The sequence below is a fragment of the Protopterus annectens genome, chromosome 6.part0 (assembly GCF_019279795.1).
Source record: "Protopterus annectens isolate FY-2018-M chromosome 6.part0, PAN1.0, whole genome shotgun sequence".
In the NCBI taxonomy this organism is placed as follows: domain Eukaryota; kingdom Metazoa; phylum Chordata; order Ceratodontiformes; family Protopteridae; genus Protopterus; species Protopterus annectens.
Window position 1 is genome coordinate 1,498,386,353 of NC_056737.1, and position 24,429 is coordinate 1,498,410,781.

The window sequence follows — 24,429 nt, forward strand, 5'->3', positions numbered from 1 at the left end:
AAATTACCATTAATGTGCCATTAAACCAAATACAGTTAGGAGCATGTTCATCTGTCCTGTAATCATCCCATCATTCCATCCCCTCTTTACATGTATGTATCTATTAGGTTGATAGATGGTGTCTGCAGATTGACTTGACTGTCCTGCTGTATAATATGAACATGTTACCTTAATTCAATAATTTAACAGTCCTGCTGTATTGTGCAGTGTTTTAAATTCATCTGTAGTATTCTGTGTGTGACATATTCAGGTGGTGATGGAAGAAATCTTTATCTAATGTGATGTGGAAACTGTCCTTACTGTGATAAAGCATACTGCACACACATTTTCAGGATATCTGGCCAAACACAAATAGTATATCTGCTGAGTCATAATGATCATTTCAAAAGATGTTCCACCCCATGTAATTTCTAGAAAACTGTACACACAATTAAATTATGATTTGTAGTGAGGCCTGCAAAGCAGCTAATAGTTGTACAACTGCATTGAGGTAGGTATTATTGAAAAAAATTGTGGAAAACACATATTTTGCTGTAGTCATTCGTTGTCACATTTGGTGTCCTGATCACATTTACTTAGCTAATGACATCATGATACCATTTGTAAAAAGAAGACAATCTGGATTAGAATCCTGCTGTCACAGAGCTCTCTGCAATTGGAAATCTAAGTAGCAAGTGCATTTTTCAGACTTAGTACTATCCAGAGTGCTGCTGGCTGCATGTTTACATTTAACCTGTTTGCTCAGAATGAGGCAAACCGATTGACATATTACTATTTTGTCATTTAATCCAAGAACTGTGGTTGCTCATTGTTTAACTCTGTGCAAATGAGGACGGCAATATCAGCAGTTGTTTATATAATAAAACATGACACATTTCCAATATAAACTACAGTATGAACAACATAGTATGTGTCAGCTGTTTCTCCGATAACATATCTTCCTAACTACTTCACAAGTTCAAGTTTAATTCATGAATTGGGAACAATGCATGCGCTAACACTGCCAATGTCCATGCAGGTAAGTTTCTTGCTGATGTGCCATGTAAAGATGTGTTTAGCATGTCTTAATATGGTTATTGGCCAGTTATCCTCCATCACATAGAAGGGCATTCATAAACACAAGAGAAGGGCAGGGACATGTGCTCCACTGAAGACATAGTAACTCAGAGTCACGCATGCCCTGCAATAATGCACTCACAAATTATATATTAGTAGTTAATTCACCATCAAGGGCACTGCAGAAATAAGGAGCATAACTGCACTGTTACATTTGATATGGGTTTATACTGACACTGGACTTTGGTTATCTATGATCATATCACACTGATATTGTCATGATCTCATTAACTATATTGTTGCACATTGCAATCATAAAAGCAAATCTGAAGTCCAGACTTTGCACACAAATCTCTTAGCATAAGCTACCTTTGATATTATGCTGATGTTAGCCTCTATAAAGAGAAGATGTTAGGTACTGTGTTCTCCAGCTGAAATAACCGGTTATATAGGGGTCCAAATGGCACAGTCAGCTTGTGCGTGTGCATAGTCAGAAGATCATGATTCAACTTCCTCATTCGAGTATCACAAAGGCCAAATTTCTACAGTGGTACATGACCACACAAAACTTTCATTAAGCCCTCCCAACATCCTCTTCTCAGCATACACAGATGATGTCATCCTCTATAAAGTGTACTCTGATACTATGAAAGTCAGGCTTGTGACATGGGATTAGAGTTAAGTACCGTGTTCTCCAGCTTGTGTAACTAGGTATAGGTAGATAGCTGTTCTAATCTCTCAGCAATCAACTTGCATGTTTGTATGTGTTCAGTCAACTATCAGTGAGGAGACAATTTTAGAGCAACATGTGAGTGCACAGGTATGGGAACACTCCAACCAACATCTTTGCAGCATACAATAATGCTGTCATCCTGTACAAAGTGCACTGTGACACTTTTAAAGTCAGAAATCTGTGGTGGCGCTACTCTTACATTGTATGGAATCCATCCTGTATATCTGCACAGGTGTAATGTTTAAATCTGACCTCAGTCAACTGCTGTATGTGCATTTGGTGTTAAATTACAATCATTCTTTGATCTTTTGAATCTCTTTTCATTTGTATCCCACTCAGGAGAGCACTTAATACAGCACTATGAATCCAACATCCCTTTTTTCTCCCTCTGTCCACATCAAATCTTTTATGCAGAACACTTGAGGATGTCATCATCTCAAAGATGCATACTCACATTATGAAGTAGAGCCCTTGCATGACCCTATGCAAGATATCTCCATGCCACTGGATGTGTAATTGCTAATTCTGTACTGGGATGGTGCACATGTTACAAAATGGACAGAAACAGTATGTTATATAATCAAACACATATGCATGTACCACTACTATCTTCTATCATATAGATATAGCGATTTTGGTTTAAATGGTGTAATAATGGCTAGTATTTTATGTGATGTTGGCCATTAGTTTAGTAATGTATTATAACACTATGAATATTCCACATGTCAATGTTGCTGTCATCCACATGTGCTATGTTGAGGTGCGGATGCACAGTAGCTCTAAAACAATATATTCAAGTCTGTGATTTGAGCTAATGTAGTGATGGCTACTGCTGCCATTTGATTACATGTGCCTTCACTGACAGCTGTAGTAATATGCCTTCTGGGGACTATTGACATGGGATGTTTATATGTATATTGCTGCCTTTGTAAGGATGTGCTCTTGTAGTGGAGTATATCAACATTCTACACAGTTCTTATTCAACTCTCACAGTGTCAATTCCAGTATGGCAGAGGTGTGCATGTGTATACTCACCATCATGAAATGCTATGTGACATACAACAGTATTACATCATACTGTTTACACGAGCACACACACCTTATTTCATTCACATGTTGTAATGCTGTTATATACACAAACATATCACAAGTTCAGATCACTTGCAACCTTGTGGGATCTATTGTATCAGTAATTCTGTTGCTATTCACATGGAATATTCAGGTGTTCCCCAGAAGCATGGTATAACTGTCAGCATTTGTGACATTAGCAGTTGTGCAAGAACCAGATCCACCTTATTTGTAATGTGTCCATAAATGCTATCAGGAACATGGATCATACCTTTCCAATGATAAACTTACAGGCATTTGTTGTGCAAATGACGTCATAATGTGACATAGGTAAAGAAGTACAACTGTATTAACAGTTTCACTGTGTGGCATGTGATGGATACCCAAGGCTGTATTTGGAGGTGTTGTGACAAATCACATTTTAACTAAGTATAAAATCTTCAGGGGAATACACAGCTATGGACAGAGATGGTTGAGGATGGCACCACACATACTCATTCAGAGGCAGTAGACAACCTGCTAGCTGACAGATTTTGATCAAACTTCACAACCCTATCCAAACTGGTTATTACCCCAAAGTATACATGCAAACATTGCTAAGCTTATTTTCTCAAGAGAACAGCTCAGCTGTGCAATCTCTAAGGCTAAAACATGGCATCAGTGGCCATGACAACACCCCAAGTTGCCTTTTCAATAACTGAAAACCTGATTTAGAGGAATCAGTTGGATCTCTACTTAATTGCAAGCTCCACCCATACTATGTTCTGGTGGACAGCAACAATAATCCATTTGAACAAGGGTGGACTGTCAGCTGATACATGGAATTTATAAACACATAAGCCTGACTAGCCTCATATGTGAGGCAATGGAAACAGTCATCACAGTTCTTATTAACAAGAAACATAGGTAATCTACCAACTGTGTACCAAACTCATTTCTGACTCCTTAAGGCTAAATATGTCTGTTAAATGTGGTTGAATTCCTCAAGAAGGTCACCAAGGCCATAGATGAGACAAAGACTGTACATCCCACCTAACCTGTCCTGGCCAAGACATTTTACACAATTGTACACTCAGGTATTATGTCTCAACTGGGCATAAACCCCTATGTCACCAAGTGGTAACCAAATGGCTGACCCACAGGACACATACTGTCAAAGTATGTGAATTCATCTCTAGGAAGAGGCCAGCAACCAGGGCAGTACCACAGTGTTCTGTACTAGGCCCTTTCCTGTTTGGCATTCAATTCACAGAAGTCAAGACAACCTTATACATTTTTTTGGATCATATTTGTGGATGGCTGCAAATTATGGATGATCCTTGAATCCACTAACATTATTGCTATACTGCACAAAGTAGAAAAGCACACAAAGAATTGTTGCCAGAGCCATGGAAACACCCTAAATGGTGAATAAAGGATTATTATTACCTTTTGGAAAGCAAATACCTAAGCTAATTACAATATAGACAGCACACTGTATAAGTATTCCCAGTGGTATGCGATCTGGGTTCTCAGGTAGAAAATAATCAGAAGTTCGGCCATCATGTGTCCACAGTAGTGACAAATCCATTCTTTGTGGCACAACTTATAAGTATGGGCATGGTGTCCAGATCAAAGGACATCTTAGATTGCACTTGGGCCTCATCACACCAATAACTGAGTACAATGCATCCTTTTGCATGTACCTCACCACACATTTGTAACAGCTGGAGCAACCTCAGAGTTTTTGCATAAGAGAATACAGGGTGTAAGATACATGTCCAGTGTGGAAAGACTGAAATCCCTAGCACTATATTCTGTCACCTATAGACTACTGAGAACTGATCTGTGTCTAGTCTACAGGACAGTCCAATCTGGCCCTGATGGAAATGTTACACACTGGTAAGACAAACTGCACAAGGCTCACTTGTTCCAAGGATGTTAACCTTGCCTCTGACATAATGAATAATGTTGAAGAGATAGATACATCTATCAGACACTACTCCTTGACTGGAACAAGCTTCCCATTCCCCTAAAGCAAAGGCCTTTCCTAACCTTGTTCAAGTGCAACCTATGTTAATGAATAGTTAATCGTAATTGTACTCCTGGTGTCGCACCCATGTCCCTCATGGAGAGAGACAGTTGATCTTAGATAACATAGCATAGGTTCATACCTGTGTGAAAGTCAGTCAAGCAGCTATACAAAAATTGTGAAACTCATGTTAAATATGGGATCTTGGAATATTTGTCTAGTGCTCTCCTCTGAACCTATGAAGTCCATTTGTATCCTAGGTACAGCTTGGTGTGACTGAACAGTGCTATGGACATTCCAGTATATCACATCAGTATTACCACTTGAAATTTTGCATGAAGCATATGCACCCATGTCAGGATATACACATACCCCTATTGTATATATAATCCTAGCTAAATATCCTCTCCAGTGAGCATGTCAGTGATGTTTATACCACAATCATTCATCTCCATTAACATGTAACCTTCTGTGACAGTCACATAAATAGACTGTCCTCTGTGATGATATAAATATAGTAGCCCAAGAGATGTAAACAGCAGTACGCACTGTGCTGTATACATATGTGCTTAATGTTATGCTACTGACTTGCCTTGGAAGTGAACGTACTTTGACATATCCTATCTTGGGTACATTGACATATTTATCATGCCCTCTTCCTCTTTCATCATTTCTATCATTCATGTCTGTGCTCATTTTCATCAACACACTTTCCCTGCCTAGTGTTATGTTTCAATTGTATTTTGCTGTGCCAGTGACCACCCATCTGTTATTTCATTCTGCAGATAATTGTACTGTACATTGCACTGACTACAATTTTCTTTAATGTGTCAGTACTGCAGTTATTGCAGTATTTTCAACCCTGGCAGTCATTGTGGCTGTCTGTGCAGTCTTGCTGAGCAGGTTTGGTCGATGACAAACTTGTATGCAGCTTCTTTCTGCATTTGTGCTGCACTACACAGTTTGCTAGCTGGCAGCACTGTTGCTGGCAATGAAATGTCACTTGTGTTCATGTAAGTGCAAGGAGCATTTTTAATATGCAATTAGCACTGCTGCTCATTCCGCTAACAGGTAAACACTATGTATGCTTCATGCAAAACCTGCATGGAGCATATTGAATACCCGCAGGAGTTTTTATCATAAAAAAAGAGTTTGGCTGCACCATTTAAATTCTAGTCGGTATATCATGTTTATAACATATTTGATGACATTGCTTATTAAAACAGTTAAATCTGATTAAGGTCTAGTCAAATTATAACAATATCATTGAGAATTTCATCACTCAATATTAAGGTCTTTTATTAGTGAAATAAAAAGAAGGGCAGACTGACAGCTGACACAAGTGAGCATGCACTCTCACACACACACACACACACACACACACACACACACACACACACACACACACACACACACACACACACACACTTTAGTATCACTGGTGGCATGAGGTTTAGCATGTATCAGAAGGAAGAATTCCTGTAGCTTGCTTGCTAGCATGCAATTTAAGAAGAAAACAATTACATTGTTTGGAGATGTCCATAAGTATAATGCTGATTTTCCAACATTTGAAAGTCAGTCTGCCTTAGGAGCTTTGTTTAAAGAGACTGGTTTGGTATATAGCCTTTGAGAAAGTCATATTAAGCAGCATATTATGTATTGAATTATATTTGATTTGGTAAACCCTTAAAAATTGCATTTTAAGAACTGTTTAGGAAACAATAGTTTGAAAGTACAAATTAGAGCAGTGTGCATTGGAAAGTGGGATAGCAAGATGTTTATGTTTTTATTCATAGAAACGCAAGGTCCAGGGTTTGATTCTGGCATCTGGTTATTGGCTAGGCTTGTAGCCAATAACTAGACTGATAGCCTAGTAATTACCTTTAAAATCATAAAAAAACATATTCCATTAAGAAGTACTTGATTAAAAGACTAAATGCAGAATGATTCTTCTAGCCACTGATGTGTCAGACATAATAGTACACTATAGACATAGTCTGTGAGTATGTTATACTTTTGGTGCCTTCACTTTTTGGAAGCTGAATGTTCCAGTAATGATTTTTGCTCAGAGTCAAAAGCCTGGGCAGAGATCACCACTGCTATTACTCAGGTGATATGGGTAGCACATTGTTCTGAAAAATTTGCTTAAAGAAGAATAAAAAAGAGAAAAAAAGGAAAAAAAAACTGCATGTAGCAATATATTCGGTCGAGCATGCTGTATTTAAAACATTGGAACTTTAGTCCACCTCAAATATGTTTGCTAACAACAGGTCAAATGCAGAAGTATGTGTTTCTGGCATATTTACCTTATGCAGGCTTCTAATAGTTACAATGCGTGATTTGTTGGTGAGTAATTAAGCTGAATAAAAAAGAAGAAAAATAGTACATGGAGAAATATTTTATTTAAAAAAATTGCATCACAAAAGATACACTGTTTCTGTACAAAGTGATTACTAAAGAAATAAAAGAAACATTATTTAGTCTGAACACAGTTGGCAGTGTGTGTTTTGTTGGAATGAGTTACTTGTGCAGGCTGCTTTAGGAAGCCAGAAAAAGTCAATGTCTAACACACATATATGATGGGGTATTACAAAAATCTACAGGTCATTGATTAGCAATACTAATAGTATAGTGTTACCCATGCTAGTTAATACAATGGGTATTACACTGTGAAGACGATCTCATGTAAACATGTAAGAAATAAAAACAATTTGTTTATTTCAAAAGCTCTGAATGACAGGTGATACAGACATCGGCACATACTTTTCTTAAAGGGAATGCTGAAAGGACAGATCAACAAAGTTGCTGAATGCAGACAAGGCAGCATTACAGTTAGATTCTGAAAAAGAAATTCAGCAAATGATAAGGGAATGGAATGCAAAGCTGAAGACTCGTGGAAGAAAACTGAGTCAAAATAAGACAGCTGTAATGACAGCAAATGAGAGGAATCAGAAGTATCTAAGATTTGAGATAAAAGGGAAAATAGTGGGGCAACTTAACAGATTTAAGTAGCTGGGAGGAGTGGTTAACAAGAAAGGAAGTCTGAATGAGAGTGTCAATGTTAGAATCAGAGAGGCTGCAGCCAGAGTGTTAGTGTAGTGTATAACAGAAGAATACCAAGCAAGCTGAAAAATCAGGTGTTCTAAACAGTGATGCAACCAGACCTCTCAACCAATCAGGTACATATTTGAACAGAATCAGGGGAAAAGTCAAGAAAAACTCAGGGACAATCAGGGACACCTTTAAAATATTAGCGCCATTAAGTTGAAACATTGAGAGAATCAGAGCATATGAATTAATACACCTTTTCTGAAGTAAAAGAAGTGTCTAACTCTTAATTATTGTCATTATTCATTAAGTGTAATTCACCACCTTTCTGCCCAAAGTCAGTAGTTTTAGGAGGGATTCAGAGGGACAGAGCTAAAATTTGGGTCAAAATCAGGGACGTCCCTGAAAATTAGGGACAGTTAAGAGGTATGGATGCAACCAGTACTACTGTATGGTACAGAAACCTGGGCAGTGAAAGCAGAGCAACTGAGGAAGTTAGAGGTGATGAAGATGAAGTGCCTGAGTTGGACTGCAGGATACGCTCTGTGGTGCAGATGAAGAAATTAAGACATCATATCAGAAGCCCAATTAGCTCCAATTGCAAAGAAAGTACAAAATAACAGATTATCATGGTTTGAACACACGTGCAGGAAAAAAGAAGGCAATATGTGAAGAAGATTTAGGGCAGACAAGAAGAAGGCAAAAAAGAAACAACGGTATCCTGCAAAGAGAGAGAGATGCATTGTGTGAGAAAAAAATTGTGACAGTCAGGCATGACTAGTGAAACAGGCAGGAGAGGGATAATGAACTGAGACAGATAGCAACAGTTTAAGCTACACCACAACCACGTGTATGAAATGGGAAAAGGGGGGTTGATAGTAATGCTTTCCTCACAGTGTCCAACAATCACAATATGCCCCACATAACTTAAAAAATGTTTTAACAATCACCATTCATTTTAAAAAAGAATAACAATAAACAATATATATATATATATATATATATATATATATATATATATATATATATATATATATATATATATATATGTGTGTGTGTGTGTGTGTTAAACAACATGGTCATCTTCCTGACCTTAACTTCAAAATGCATTTAATTTTTAGCACTCACTTATATTTGCACTGTATATTCAACTAACTAACTAGCCGCCAAATTAACTAAATTAACTGAATTCTTACTTGCTCCATTCACTATTGTAAAATAAGATATTGTACAACAAATAAGATGTAATAAAAGATTATGAAATTAGACTACAGCCCACAGCTTCGAAGTAATGGTACTATTGCTCCCTGTTGTTTGATTGGTGGGAGCTATGAACATTTCCTTTTAATGTGCTGAACATTTTTGAATGAAATTAACAAAAACCTTCTTAGAAGAATGAGCAAAAGTTATACTTTTGGCTCATCAGTGTTTTGCAGTATTAGCTGTTTCTCCTAGTGAGTCATAAGATTTAGAAGCTAATTACCTGTGAAGTGAGGGAGGGGTTAGACAGCAGTTTATCTGTGTAAAGGAAATGACACTCTGTGGGTTAGGTTATAGATTTGTAGTAGAGTAACTGTCTTTATAGGCCATTTCAACCCTAGCTTAGTCTGTTACCCCATGTGAGAATCAAACCCTGTGCCTTGTGTCTGTAAACACCTTAACCATTATACCAACCTTCTGTGTAGTCCCAAGAGAAATCTGATTGGACTGGCTCTATAATAAAATATATTGCAGAATAGTAAAGATAAATGCATTGGTTTCTTTTCTTTATATTATTTATTGCTTGATTGCAATGTTTAGTTTTAGTGCAGTGTTTTGAATATTAGCAGTTCTATTTAGGAAAGAGGAAAACTGCATCTCCTAGTGATGCATAGGATTTAAAAGCTAATTACCTGTGAACTGAGGGAGAAGCCAGAGACCATTTTTTCCCTATTTTAAAGGGAAATAAAACATTCCAATGGTTGTAGCTGTCTGTTTGTTTACCCTTTATGCTAACTGGATTGAACACTTCTATTCGACTCTTCTTTCATTGGGCCTTATGGTAAACATAACATTATCCTTTTGAGGAAGCGCCCGCTTAAAGTGACTTATTTGTTTAACTTTCCATTATATTCCATAAACGTAGATTACTGAGTAACCAGTAAGCAAATTTGCCTTAGAAAAAAATCTAAGTCAAGGCTGAACCCCCACACTAACACACTATTGTAACTAAGCTTGTTTTACACTATATGTCCTCAACTTTCACAATTTTCTCTTATTTTAGATGAATACACTATACTCTTTGTTGATTCTATTAGCAGTTATATGTGTAATTAATACTTTCCCCAAAAAATGACAAGACAATAAAATACCTGACGGCATGGAGTCCCTGTCTGATTTTCTCTTCCTTAACCAACCTGCTAGAAATGAATTTTCTCATGCAGTGTAGCAGCTGCCTCATGCTTACTGATAATCCACTTCCTCTAACCTGTACTGGTTTCTCCTGTGAAAGATGTATGTATTTATCTAAACTGAAGGCTAATCTCTCCATCCCAACCACTGCCAGTACATTGCATTGCAAACACAGTGCATTACCACATCACAGGATCATAGTATCATAGAAGGTTCTTAGGCTAATAGCACCAGGGTCCTTATAAGCCTAGCCAGGCTCAACCAGTGTTCCCAAGGGTGTCTGGTTCAAGCAGACACTAAAATCAGCACCTAATTGTCCCTGTCAAACAGGTACACAGGTGGAACACGTGGAGTGAATTTCCACTTACTCATCCAATCATCCAAATTGCACTTAAATAGGGCTAACGAGGGGCTTTGTTTAACATGGAGCAGGGAGCATGTTCCAAAGGTGGGGCAACCTCTGTGAGACAAATGTGTCTCTCCAGCAAGTTCTGTTGATGTCACATACCAGGTTAAGGTCCTCTGAGCGAGTGACCCATGTGCCATTTGATTTGCGAATGTGCAGCATTTCCATTAAAGCTGGGTCAGAGATTGCTCTGTATGCAATGCGCAAGTTGCCTCTAAGCAGTCTGTATGACACAGAGGAAAGTGGCAATGATTTCAATCTGTCCACATAAGAGAAATCTTGAAGACCCTGAATTTTCTTTGTAAGGAACCTTTGTGGTCTCTCCAATTCCTGCAGGTGTTTGGAAAGGAACATACCAAAGGGAGCATTGTACTAAATTATTGCCCTGATGAGGGAAGAGTAGAGGGGGGGGTTATAATCTCTTTTTTTTCTGGTGGCAGTGCCCTTACTTATGAGATGAGCAATATAAAATGCCCTTCTTACCACTGGGGAGGCATGGTGATTGAAGTTAAGGATGCTTTCAATCTGTGTGCCTAGATCTCTCACCACTGACTGTGTGCTTAGGGTATTGCTATTGATGTGGTAGTTTGCAGGAACATCACTCTTGCCAAAGGGGATGATAATGCATTTGTTTGCAGTAATTTTAAGACCATGACTTTGGCACCATCATTAGTTTGCATAAGACCTTCTTGCAGGATGTTGACATCACTAGGGGTTTCAATGATATCGCCCAGTTTGCGGTCATCAGCAAACTTCTTCAGCCACAAGTACTTTAGTTTTAGCCTGTGCTTTGGAGAATAGATTCCAAACAGTAGGGGTTTCAGAACCGATCCCTGTGGAACACTAGTAGTTATACGTATGCTGGAGGAGGGTGAGTCCCCTATTCTAACCATCTGAATTCTATTAGTGAGCCAGTTTGCAACCCACTTGACAATATATGGGTTGATACCCAGAAGGGAGAGTTTATCAATGATGCATGCATGGGGGATTATGTCTAAGGCCTAGGCTGTCTAAGTAGGCCATATGCACAGATATGTCCTCATCTAGGACTTTGGTGACTGTCTCTAAGAAGTCCACCAAGTTTAACAGTCATGATCTTTCCTTGACAAAGCCAAACTGGGAGGGGTCACGGATTTGGTGATTTCCTATATCTTTGCTAATAAGGTCCATGATGATTTGTTCCATGGTCTTGCAGATAAGGCTGGTCAGGCTAATGGGTCTGTAGTTCCTGGGTGCTGTGGATGCACCCCCTTTGTGCAAAGGGAAGACGGTAGCTGTTTTCCATTCCACTAGGATGAAGCCAGTGTTTAGGTTGTGATTGGAAAGTGTGCTCAATGGTGATGCTAATTCCTGTTTTAACCCATGTATAACACAGCCTGGTTATTGTCAGATCCCATAGAGGCTGTGTTCTTGGCCTTGGAGAGAGCACTTAAGGCCTGCTTGTCAGGGATACTAGGCGAGGGATAGCTGTTAGGGATGCTTTGGGGTATGTGTCAAAATATTTCTTCCATATAAGCTGAGGCAGTAAAGAAATCATTGCCTAAGCCTCTAAGGCATCCTAGACATCCTGCTAGCTTGCCTCAGCCACCTATTATAAATGCTAAATCTATATCCATATCCACACTCGCACCTGATCTTATTGGGGGTTGCCTGTGCCCTTAAGGTCCCATATGCCTGCAGCACATCCCAGAAATGTTGTAGTCATTGCTGACTCCATTGTAAGAAATACTGGGATGTGACTATGTTGATTAGGTACCTGCATTGACTAAGGTACAGTTACAACCTTGTAGTTGCTCATGTGGCTTTCTACCCTGTGGGAAATGTATTGATCACCATTCTACTATCACTGAGAATGATACCTACATTCAAGGACAAAATAATTGGCTTCAATAATTTGATAGTAAATTGGTGGGATGCTTGAATGAATGCAGTATGTGTCTGTATGGGATGAAATTATCAACAGACTCATCTGCTTTGTCATGCAGAGCCTGCAACTTTTTCCCTTTGGTTTTTGCATATTGGCTAAAAATTTTGCTTCACCCATATTGCCTCTGTTTTTAGGCAGAGTTCATCTCTTGAACAACCTGACATAGTGAATTCCAACCTGGATAATATCAAGACAGAGCCGCTGAACATCAGAAGCCTAAACAAGAAATGTTTTCAAATTGAGGGCTTCCTTAACTTTGAGGGCATCAGTATTTGTGTAATTACAGAAAACTGATTCATTTGTAGTGATGGCACTCCTTTCAGCTCCTTTCCTGCATTTAATCCCACTGGCAACTGTGGGGGAATATCTGTATTCATTCATTATTTTTCACCAGATTTAACTGAAAAACTAGTTACATTCATTAAAGCAAATTACCAAATATTGGCAATTATAGATATCCATGAACATGCAGAATACATTAACCAGTTAAAAAAAGTTAGCACTTGAACCAAATACCTTTCTTATGGATGACTTTAACTATCCACACATAAACTGGCAAAGATGTACTATGAGCAACAAGGATGTTTATAGATTTCTGGGCTTTGTAAATGCCAATGCACTTCATCAAATTGTCCACCTACCCAACAGGGGTGTTAACCTTCTTGATCTTGTCCTCCAAAACATTTCTCCTAGCTGTTCCATTCCACTTGTTACTCACACCCTAGTCAAATCTGACCTATTGCTGTGACTTTCTCTATAAGAGCCGGTTTTTGTGGCCCATGATATCTCCTCTACATTCAGGAATTAGTCCAAGACCAATTATTTACCATTTACTGATCTTTTTGACAACGATGAATGGCATACCTACCCAACAGAGATCTTTTAAGTGAGCCTGTTTCTTAATGCTGTGAATTTTATTCCCTCTTGGGTAGGTGCTTGGAGATGTCCATGCCAGCCCAGAGTAAGCATAATGGAAAGTTTAGCACTAAATCCACATGATGGAGCTACTGCGTCAACAGACTCTGTAATAAAAATAAAAAGACAAACAAAAACGAACAAAAACTGACTGGAAGGACTGCACACACACACAAGGGGAGGGCAGGAAACACAAGCATAATACTCCAAAAATACAAAAACAAGTGTAAAGTGTAAAATCCAAATAATGAAGCAGCTGCAGGTTCAAATAAAATAACCCGCATCAGACACAAGTGTTACAAAAAAAAAAAAAATTATCTTATACAATTAAAACATTGAACCTATCAAGTTCAAGTGCATTATTACATTTAAAAAAACAATGACAACCTTAAAACGACATCGCCAAGTTAAAAAAAAAAATGAAATGTAAATGTAAATAAAAACAAAAATCATTAAGAGTAGCAAGTAATGCATTAAAAAGATGCAAAAATATGAAATATCACTATATCTCTTTTGAATAAAAATTATTTTTAATTACTCGACATTGATATTACATTACAGTAAGAGGAGATGGTACAAAACATATCGCGCAGTATAGAGCACAATCAAGGAGTAATATAAGCATAGTATAGATCCCCCACTAAACACATAAAAAATAAAAAAATAAAAAACTTTAAAAAACTTTTAAATTAAAGCTTGAATTGAAATGAACAATGTAATGATGATGATAAATAAAAAATCTTGGTCAAAACAGTACTAAAATAAGTAGTAGTGCAGAGCAATAGGGCATATTAGAAGGCTAAAAAGCTCTATCACAACTCAGTATAAATTATATTATATTGTATAGCTATCTCACACAAAAATAATATACAAAAATGACAATCTGAAAATAAACATGAGACTAAAAGCTTGATGGTAATGGCAAAAAATGGCAAAAAACTCAATTTTACTCTGTTACTGAATGAAACTTATTTATACTGAGTACATATTGCATATGAAGAGTAATAGTTAGGCTGAAGGTACTTAAACAGTACAAATTTAATTTCACATATCATTTTCAGCTTAGTATACTTGTGTAGGATAGTTATACAATATAACTGCTGTTCTTGATCTTTAGTTTCTTTTTTTTGCATATTGCTTCTCATTGCTCTATTACTCTTTTGAATACTTACTTGTTTTTAATTTTTATTTATCATCATGAGTACATTTTACATTTCATCATGAGTACATTTGTCATTTCTAATTAAAGTAACTTCGTTGCGATTTTTTAAAGTTAACACTTTTTAGTAGGGGAACTTCAGTGTACATATATCTCACTATTGATTTGATGCTACTCTTCGATATGTATTGGATGTCCTCTGTCGCTATAGTAATGTGCTAATCTTTAAACGCCATTTACAAGTTTTTTATTTAATTGATGTAGTGATATTTTTGGGGTTATTTGAACTCAAGCAAAAGCGCTTACACCATTTTTATTTTTTTACACTTTTTTTTTTGTATTTTGGAGTATTTATTAAAGCTGTAAGCTGTGTTTCCAGCCCTCCTATTGTGTGCAGTCCATTTCTTCAGCAAAAATAAAAAGACATTAGAAGTAACCAACAATTCTGTACTGAGCTTATCACAAATGGCACCTTCTACTGTTACGCCAAGGATATTGTCAATATTCTTGCAGGAAATACTGTGTTCCAACTTCTCTCAACCTCCCCTCATACTCTCCATACTGAGTTCACTCGGGGAAAAGTCTTTTGGCAATTTTCATAATTCAAAATACTATGACCATGGATCCTGCCAATATCCTTGAATGCCTATTGAGAAGTGTAGAGTCCCACTTAGCAAAAACCCCTCAATCAACTTTTTCAGCCTGAGTCTATCCACTAGTTATATCTCCAAGGAGCTGAGAATGGCAGTTGTTGTGCCTTTGCATAAAGGTGCTCCTTCTTCTGACCCCGGGGATTACAGGTCATTTAGTCTCATCGTATTATTTGCAAGGTTTTAGAACATATTTTACCTGAACAAGTAAATATTAATATATGTGACGTTATACCTCTGGATACACATCAGTATGGCCATGAATTAGGAGCTTACAGTCCACACTGATTAGCTAGACCTGGCCAAGGCCTTTGATTCTATCCCCCATGGGATTATTGACAAACTTTCCCAACTCAACATTAAACCACATATTTGGCAACTGGCTGTCTGAAAGAACACATAACATTAATTGTCAACCTTTACCTGCTTGTTGCACTGCAAAGTATTCTGCTCTCTTTGTAATTTGCATTGTAACTGCCTTTTGCACTGTGAAGTATTCTGCCCTCTTTAATAATTTCTGTGTTATCCTGTAATGTTCATTGTAAATATAAATGTTTTTATTTATTTTTTTATCCTCAGAGCTTATCTCCCCAGGGTATAGTTTATAGTCTACCTGCATTTTGCAATGTGAGCTATTCAGACCTCTCTTATAATTCTGTCTTAACCTGTAATGTTATTGTAAATTTAAATGTTTTGGTTATTTTTTTGTTTTGCACGGAGCTTACCTCCCTGGGCCTCTACTGAAAATGGACATGTATCCAGTTAGACTAGCCCGGTCAACAAATGTAAAATAAAAATAAAAAATTAAGTTCAGGGGTCTCACAAAACTCTGCCCTGGGTTCCCCTCCTCTTTGGCAAATATTTTTTGTCATAAAAGCTGATATCAAGGCACTTTGGATAACCATATTTGTTGATGACTGCAAACTGGGGGAAGTTATCAAATCCCATTGCAATAGTTTTTTAAGACCAGTCTGGATGACTTGATAGCTGATCACATATTTTCACCAGGAATATGTAAATAAAATCTACTTAATGAGGCCACTGCTAGTTTCCCTTCAGTATTGAATGATGTTAATGAGCTTCTTCATGGTCACTTTTGGCCATAAGCTTTGTAAGAACCTATGAAACTTTACATCTGTTGCTCTGTTACCGAGAATACAACTTAGGAATAATGTTATAAATACGCAAAACTGACATTAGTGTGCAGATGTATTTTAAGATGATTTTTCCAAACAGCTTGACCACTATTCCAAGGCAGAATCAAAGTAGTCAAAGTGTTTCTATTCTACAGATTCTTCGAACAAGAATAATTTCTTTTTTTTTTACCTTCCAAATTTACCATTGTTCCTCTCTTGTGCCATCTCAGACCCCCTGCCCAACATAATTTCACTGCAGACACTAAGGACCAAACTAAACTGCACTGATCACAGCTTCTGCATCCATCCATCCATCCATCCACCCATCCATCCATCCGCAACCCCTTTTTCCCATCACTAAAAATCTGGGAACTCCACCCCAGTTACAAAACATTTAGATATGATCTCAAAAAGTTCTTATTTAGAAAAGCTGCATGTAAATGTTTCTTACCAGGGAGCATCACCTGAAGTGACAGGCTCTGTCATCCATTCTTTCAAAACTCATCAGTCAGCTCCCACTTATTTTCTTGCAAATTTCTTAAAATGTTACCGTAATTTTTTTTTTATCAATCTGCATATACTTTCACATACTATTCATACTATATATAGTAATGCACTACTCCCTTTTGTCTGCTTGACAGCACTGCCTCTAGTGGGTCTATATTATTTCCTCGAAAGACATCTCTGTTGAACAGCTATTCATTAATTACTACCCATTAAACAACCATTCATCAAAAATTACAATCTTCAAACTTCTTTCCTAGAGAAAGAAACTTCTTGGCCACCAGAGAAACTGTAATATGAACAACATAATTTTACAATCACGAAGGTGGGGTGGGGCTTTGCCCCACACACTCTGCAGTGTGGGGAGCTGCACCCCCACACTTATATATACCAACTCCAAGACTGCACTACAGTAGGGAAAATGGCTAATTCACAATGCTGGCTACCTAGTTACTCCCAGGGAAAAACTTCCATGTAGTGATCATTCTCTGGATGAAACGTTTGATGTAGTAGTGTCAATGAATAGGGCTTTGATGGAGATGTCTTTCATGGGAATAATTTAGACTCCCTCTAAGCATGTCCTATTTATTTATTAATTAATGTATTCATTTAATTAATCAACTATTTGAATCTGTATATTTGACTGAGTTTACCAGGGTACAGCACTGTTCAGTTCTGACTAATATTCAGTCTCATCCTAGAGTCAAAAAATGACCAGACATACAAACATAGGCAAAACGAACGTAACACATAAGTGACAGCACAATAGTACGACGGCAGTAGAGTGCTTTGGATAGAAGGTAAATCTAATGTGCTCATTTCCAATATTAATGTAAGTTTCATAACATTTGAGAAATTAGTGTTTAGTAAATTAGAGATGTGAAAAGCAGAAAAGAATCTTAGTGGCTTAGTTAAGAGTGGAGAAAATGTTAAGGATACTTATGTGATATGACTTGTGGGGTAACAAATGCATTCTGCTAGTTTAACTAAATATGATTTTAGTAGAGAACAGATGTTGGAATAAGAGTCTAAGTAATTTCAGGTGGGAGGGAATCCCACTGTTTGGGCATGAGAATTGAGAATACATCTTCTACCTCCAACTGTTTACTCCACAATAGTAATACACTAACCCAATCCTTGTAGGGAAAGAGTCCCTTGAAGTGTACTGTATTCCTCTTCCTTCTTTCTTTTTACTCTACAAGCACAATGTCATATACTATTTATAATGTATGAATTCATTACGTAAGACTGATATAATTGTCACTGAAATTTGTATTCTTTCTCTAATTATTTTCTGTGCTTTAAGATACTTTTATTTTGAGTCTCACCCCAGACTTAACCTAAAATAGTTCAAGGGATTAGTGTTCTATCTCAGTAAAAAAAAAAAAAAAAAAAAAAAAAAAGAAAGGAAGAAATGCTAGTCACCAGATGGTGTGAACATTGGCTTTAGGTGATGGTCACTGCTGATGTGATATCCCAACTCCGTATGGAGAATGGGAAAAATACATTCTTAGTTTCTTAATTGCTATTTCTGCTATTGTTAAAAAGGTTATGGAAGAATAAATAAGATTAAATTAAACACTTAGAAATTAGACTGAGTCCTAGAGCCTTGAAATGGTGCTTTCTGTGCCAGCTGTTTGATTGATGAGCGCTACAAGCACTTCCTTCGAATGTACTGTACATTTTTGAATGAAATGAACCAAATCCTTCTTAGAGGAACCAGCAAATAAAATACTTCTAGTTGATCCATCTGTTAAACAGAATACAACTAAGGGAAACTGGCCATTCTGTACCCTCATATTATCAAATCCCATTCCAGTAGTTTAGCACTGTGTACCCAGCCAAAGAATGCAGTATTTTTATGCACAGCCTAGTGTTGTTTTCAGATATATGAGCATTTTTTTGTGTCACTTATTTACTTTGTAGTTAAATTGAATGTTGTCTCAATTTCAGTATTGATACATCCTTGGGTAACCCATGAAAAATAGGCTGCAGGCCAAATGGGAATAGCCCAGACAATAAAGAAACAAATACAAAAATGAAAGTATTTCCCATAAGGCACGCTGGGAAGTGGATACATTTGATCACCAGTGCATTAGTTTGAAGCTGTGCTCAAATTTTATTTGGATCTCTGGTAAGCTTTTTGATTTTGTCCTCAAGTAAATACTACTAGAAAATAAAACTGGTCATGCCACAAGGAGATATAAAACTTTGTCTCCAAATACATCTGCATACAACATGTTTCTGCAAAAAAAAAAAAAAAAATCAGCTGAGCAAGAGGCCTGCATTTTTGGTGTTAGAAGTGCTATCATATGCCTTAGCTTTTATAAGCAAAAGTGACTATAGCATTTTATTTAAATAGAACAACTTAAATTTTGAATAGAGTATAATGTGTACATATTTATTTTTTCAGGGAATACTACATAACAATGGTAAAATGGGTGGGCAACACAAGGACTGCAGTACGGTGGTTAAACAGATTTCAGAATCTCTCAGTCCTGACCATCTGTGAAACAACAACAGGAGCATGCTCAAAAGTAAGTTTCTAAAGTAAGTTTTTTTCTTATCTGACATTTCAGTTTCCATTAAGAATCTTACATTTTAATCAAAGTAATGCCTGCCTTTCCTTGACATCTTAAGTAATCTAAGACTCAAAATGTGACTTAAGTAAAAATTTGTGCAGAAGTCCTATAAAGAATCAGTTTAGATACCATAAAAGTGTGGAAGACAACTGCATTAGTGATGGTGATGTTCTCTCAAGACACTGGATACAAAAAGTAAAGGCTACTATGATAAATTTATGGGAAAAGCGTAATATAAATATTTTTGTACATTCATCTGATAGGAATGTATTCAGCCAATTAGCCATCATGAACTTGCTCATTAATACATCTGCAGCACTGATGCATATTAACTTACTCAAAGACTATGAGAGATTGTCAGTGAGATACAAAATACACATGTAACACATGGACCACACTGATTATGCTCAGCAGTTATGAGAACAATATAACGTATTATAGGAGTTGGACCTACTACAAGTACCAGAGTCCTATGTAGTCAAAGACCACTGTTTTACAGCAAGGGACTTGAGTATCTTTTAGATTACAAAGTTTGCCACCTACTACAATTAACTCAACTACATGTGGGGGTAAGGTGTGTCAGACATATGGAGAGAGGATAGCTTCTGTACCTTATCTAAACAGATAGTCAAGTTTGAGAAAGATAGGTTCAGCAGCCATGGGGGAGGAATGGGAGGGGGTGGGAATATAGCTCAGGGTTTCAGGCAATGATTGGGAAAGTGGTTTTGCTTTAAGGAGCAGGAGCGGGTTTTAGGCTTTGGGAGTAGGATGTGACTTTCACAGTTAGGTACCAGGAGGACAGTTTTAGGTTTATGGAGTGACTGGAAACATAGGTGTAGGGATGAGGAAGTTTCACCCTTAGGGAAGAATTGGGGAATTTAGGTTTAGGGTGAGACAGTGTGGAGTTTTAGGTTTATGGAACAATCAGGGAATATTACAAGTTAGGGATAGGGAACAAGGACTCAGATTGGGGCTAGAAACTAGATAGTTAACAAGGACTTAGGTTGGAGCTAGAAACTAAGTGAAAGTTTTACGGTTAGAATTAAGGCTGTGGTGGGGATATACAGTTCTGTAGGGTCAGGCTGTGAAAGGATTAGATAATAAAGCAGGACCAAGTTAGCAGGAAATAGGGCATTTGCTATTTAGAGCATAGCAACAAACAAATGTTGCTACTATCTCCTAAGTACTTGTAGTAGACCTAGAAGGGTCACATATAAGAACCCTGCTTTCACAAGCTGCTGTAGTGCACTTCTTAAGCATGTACATTATTATAACCATCTCATGCCACTATGCACATGGTCATCACCACATTGCTGCATAGGAATCAAGCAGAAACACTGAAAGTGCTAACATATCATGTAGCCACAAAAATGGCATTAACATTGGAAGTACACCTAAAATTAAGTATTTAAAAGTAGCTAGACATTTCATACTCACAAACATTTTATTATATGTCAAAAATGGATTTAATAAATTCACAATGTAAGTGGAGAGGTGAAAAAATGTTTCTGCTCCAAACATTTTCTATCACATTTTGTAGGTATCCATTGGGAGGTTAAATATACATTAATGTAGTTATACAGCTCTTTGTGTTTGTATGTATGTGTGTAATACATGCATATATGTGCCTGTGTATATGTTTGCACTTATCTGTCTATCTATCTACACATGAGCATACACACACAAACACACACATGCAAACATGCACACCCCTTGACAGAGAGATAGGTAGACAGAAAGAAAGTAAGAAAGAAAGAAGGAGATGGACATAGAAATAGATAGATATACATCTGTCTATATATTCACCTGTAGTTTTAGCAGGGTGAGCTACACTACAGTCTCTGTCTTTAACATGGAGCATTCCATGGAGCTGCAGACAGAAGTCTTTTTTTGTCAATAGTTCCAAACAAGAGAAGACATGCATTTTGCTTAAATGTCTCTCCTAACAAAGTGATGCAGTCTGTACTTCAGTTAAATGCTCTGAAGTAATGTGTTTGCTATTTAGTCACAACTGTTCCAATAACAGACACATAACATCTTATCACGTTTTTTTTAATTAAATATCTTGCTTTTCCTGAGCTGTTTTTTCATTTAAACTAAGGTCAGGAAATATACGTAAAGTGGCATGCTTTTAACTAAGTAGTTTGTACAGGATAATTTTATGTAAGAATTATGATCGAGTCCATGACAGGGCTATAACTTGGTGCCCACTTTGCATAGATATTTGTTTATTACTTTCTTATTGTTAACTCTGTCAGTCAGAGTAGGTATGCCCTATTTTAGTGATGACTCAAGGTGGTATTAACACTTATCTGCAGTTTGACTACAGAGCCCAATATACTTTTCCAGCTTTTATTTCTCCATAAAAGGGTTGTTGAAATTATTTGACAGCCAAGCTTCAAAAGGGAAAATAAAAATAAATACATAAAAAATAATAATTTCACAGCAGGATCCATATGTATTTATGTGTTTGTTAAATGGTCAGTTGTACTTGCATTAGAAGGATTGCTTTTCACCCACAACTAGGCCAGTAAGTGCAAGGATAAACAGTGTTTATAGAAAGTTTGGAGTAGCCAGTCATCCAGCATGCTTGTGGGATGGTGAAGGAAACTAAAGTAGCCAGAGAAAATCCATTCAGAGACAAGAAGAACATAAGGTCTATACACAGACATCGACTATGGGTTATGTATGAACTCTAGGCCTTGGAGCTCAAAGGCAAAGAAAATTAATCATAAGTCATGGTATTAATTCTTATTCTTTCAATAGAGACACCCATAAACCAATACAGGAAACAGGGGTCTATATTAGATGCTAGACCTCTTAAATGTTCGAATCTCTAAAGGTCGACCTTTAGAGATCAAAGAGTTAAGCGATCGAAATTTTGCAACAATTAAAAATAAAAAATACACAAAACAAAAAAAAACTAAAGGATTTAAGCAGGGGGGCTGCACCCCCCACACCGACCTACTTTAATATACCAACTCCAAGATCGCACTATAGTGTAGGAAATGGGAAATTTCCCATTTCCGCACTGTAGTTCACTGAAGTGCGATCTCAGAGTTGGTATATTTAACTAGTGGGGGGTAAGGGGGTGCAGGGGGGCTTGCCCCCCTGCCTAAACCCTTTCTACATGTTTTTTTTTTTTTTTAATATACATTTTTACTATTTCGAATATTTAAGTGCTCGATCTGTAAAGGTCAGCCTTTACAGATTCGAACATTTAAGCATTCATTCTAGTAATATAGACCCAGGAAACAGAGGTCTTAAAATGGTGACTCAGGTAGGTATATCTATCTATAATTCTAGGAGTGCTGAAAAGCAAGAAAAGCTAAAACTCTGATCCAAAGCAATGGTTCTAAAGCAATGTTAATGTTAACGTGAACATGTACCTTTTCCATTCTGCTTGTCACCATCTATTTGTCAGCTCATGACTTTGTCAGCAAATAAACAGTAATACTGTGAGCTGTTGTAGCAATGAATCAGTTAACATGGGCTGTGCCCTGCTCAAGTGTGTGACTCAGTGTGGTCAGGTAAAAAACTTACTATTATACGAGACAGAATTTGGAAGGAGATACTGCCTTTGTTTAATGCTACTTTACTTCTGAACTGTGTGTTGTATGATATCACTTATGTCTGCTGCTCCCTTGGAGCTCACGTTGTAGATGCAAAGGATCAATCAACCAGCCAACCTACCCTGTTATCCAATTCTAATAACTAAATTAAATAAACCTGTTTCAAATAGATTTGCTGTTTAAAACTGAATTTTTATGAAATAGCCATGCTTGATGACCAATGCATAAACTGAAGGCTACTGCTGACTTAACCTGTAGTTTAGTAGACATTAATGTGTGCTGCGAGTTGTGACTGCCAGTTGCTAGGCCATGCAGAGAAATCTGTACTGTTCCTTAAGTGTGAAATATCAGACTGTTTATAGAAACCAGGTGACAAGATGTGGCCGATACCTACTGCTCTGAGTGGACTTTCCAAATACCCTTAGGGACTAGACATGAGACATATCCCTTCAATTAACTCATCAAACAAGCTATAAGTTACCTTTGCTATTCACAGGTAAACGCAGTAATATTTCTTAATTACTTTAGTTCAGTCTGTCCTCTATTTATCAGACTAGAGATGGCAGGAAAAAGAAGATATATTTATTAGAGTTTTAATGATCAAGTTACCAGAGTCTGATGGGAATATTTCTCTTGTAGAAAATTATCAGGCATAATATGGAAAACTCAGATATTTAGATGACAATTTTTATGAATGCACATAGATGTAAAACAAAGGTTGCAGCTCTTCTGGATGAACTGATATTTTCATTTATTGAAATATTTTGAACAGCCATCTTCTAGTTTACCTGCATTATAAATGTGTGGTCTCTGTTTGGTATATCGACATTATTTCCTTATGTAGCACTGATTATATATACTAGTATTACCTTTGGCTTATTTTTATGTTGATTCTAAGCACAATAAAAACTGCAGTCTTTCACACACAAGGTTTGCTAAAGGAAAAAATAATTCTAATGTATAACTGTACTTGTTTTCTGTAATGGTTTGATGCCTTTGTCATGTTTAGAGTATGGAGAACATAGGAATAAAACCCATGTGTGCACTATATACATCTTACACAGGCATGTTTAACCATTGCTAATAATGTCAAGTGATTATGTAAAAAGTATGTTAATCTTTTTGACTGCTAAACTGGGAAGATATAAAGGCAGATAGATAGTGAGTTAACTGCTTTATTTAATGCCTCTAGAAATAGAAATACAGTTTATTTATCTGAAGCTTTGCCATTTCTGCTAAAAAAGCATAAAGAGAAAATCAGATCTCTACTG

At 37.0% G+C, this 24,429-nt stretch overlaps 1 protein-coding gene across 1 annotated transcript in view; it reads left to right on the forward strand.

Annotated features, from left to right (window-relative positions):
- Positions 1-24,429, forward strand: part of DPP10 (dipeptidyl peptidase like 10) — a 3,628,631-nt gene that overhangs the window by 2,685,410 nt on the left and 918,792 nt on the right. The window contains exon 11 of the mRNA XM_044074976.1: positions 19,418-19,541. Within this exon, the coding sequence (XP_043930911.1) occupies positions 19,418-19,541 (124 nt within the window). The remainder of the gene's footprint in view (positions 1-19,417; positions 19,542-24,429) is intronic.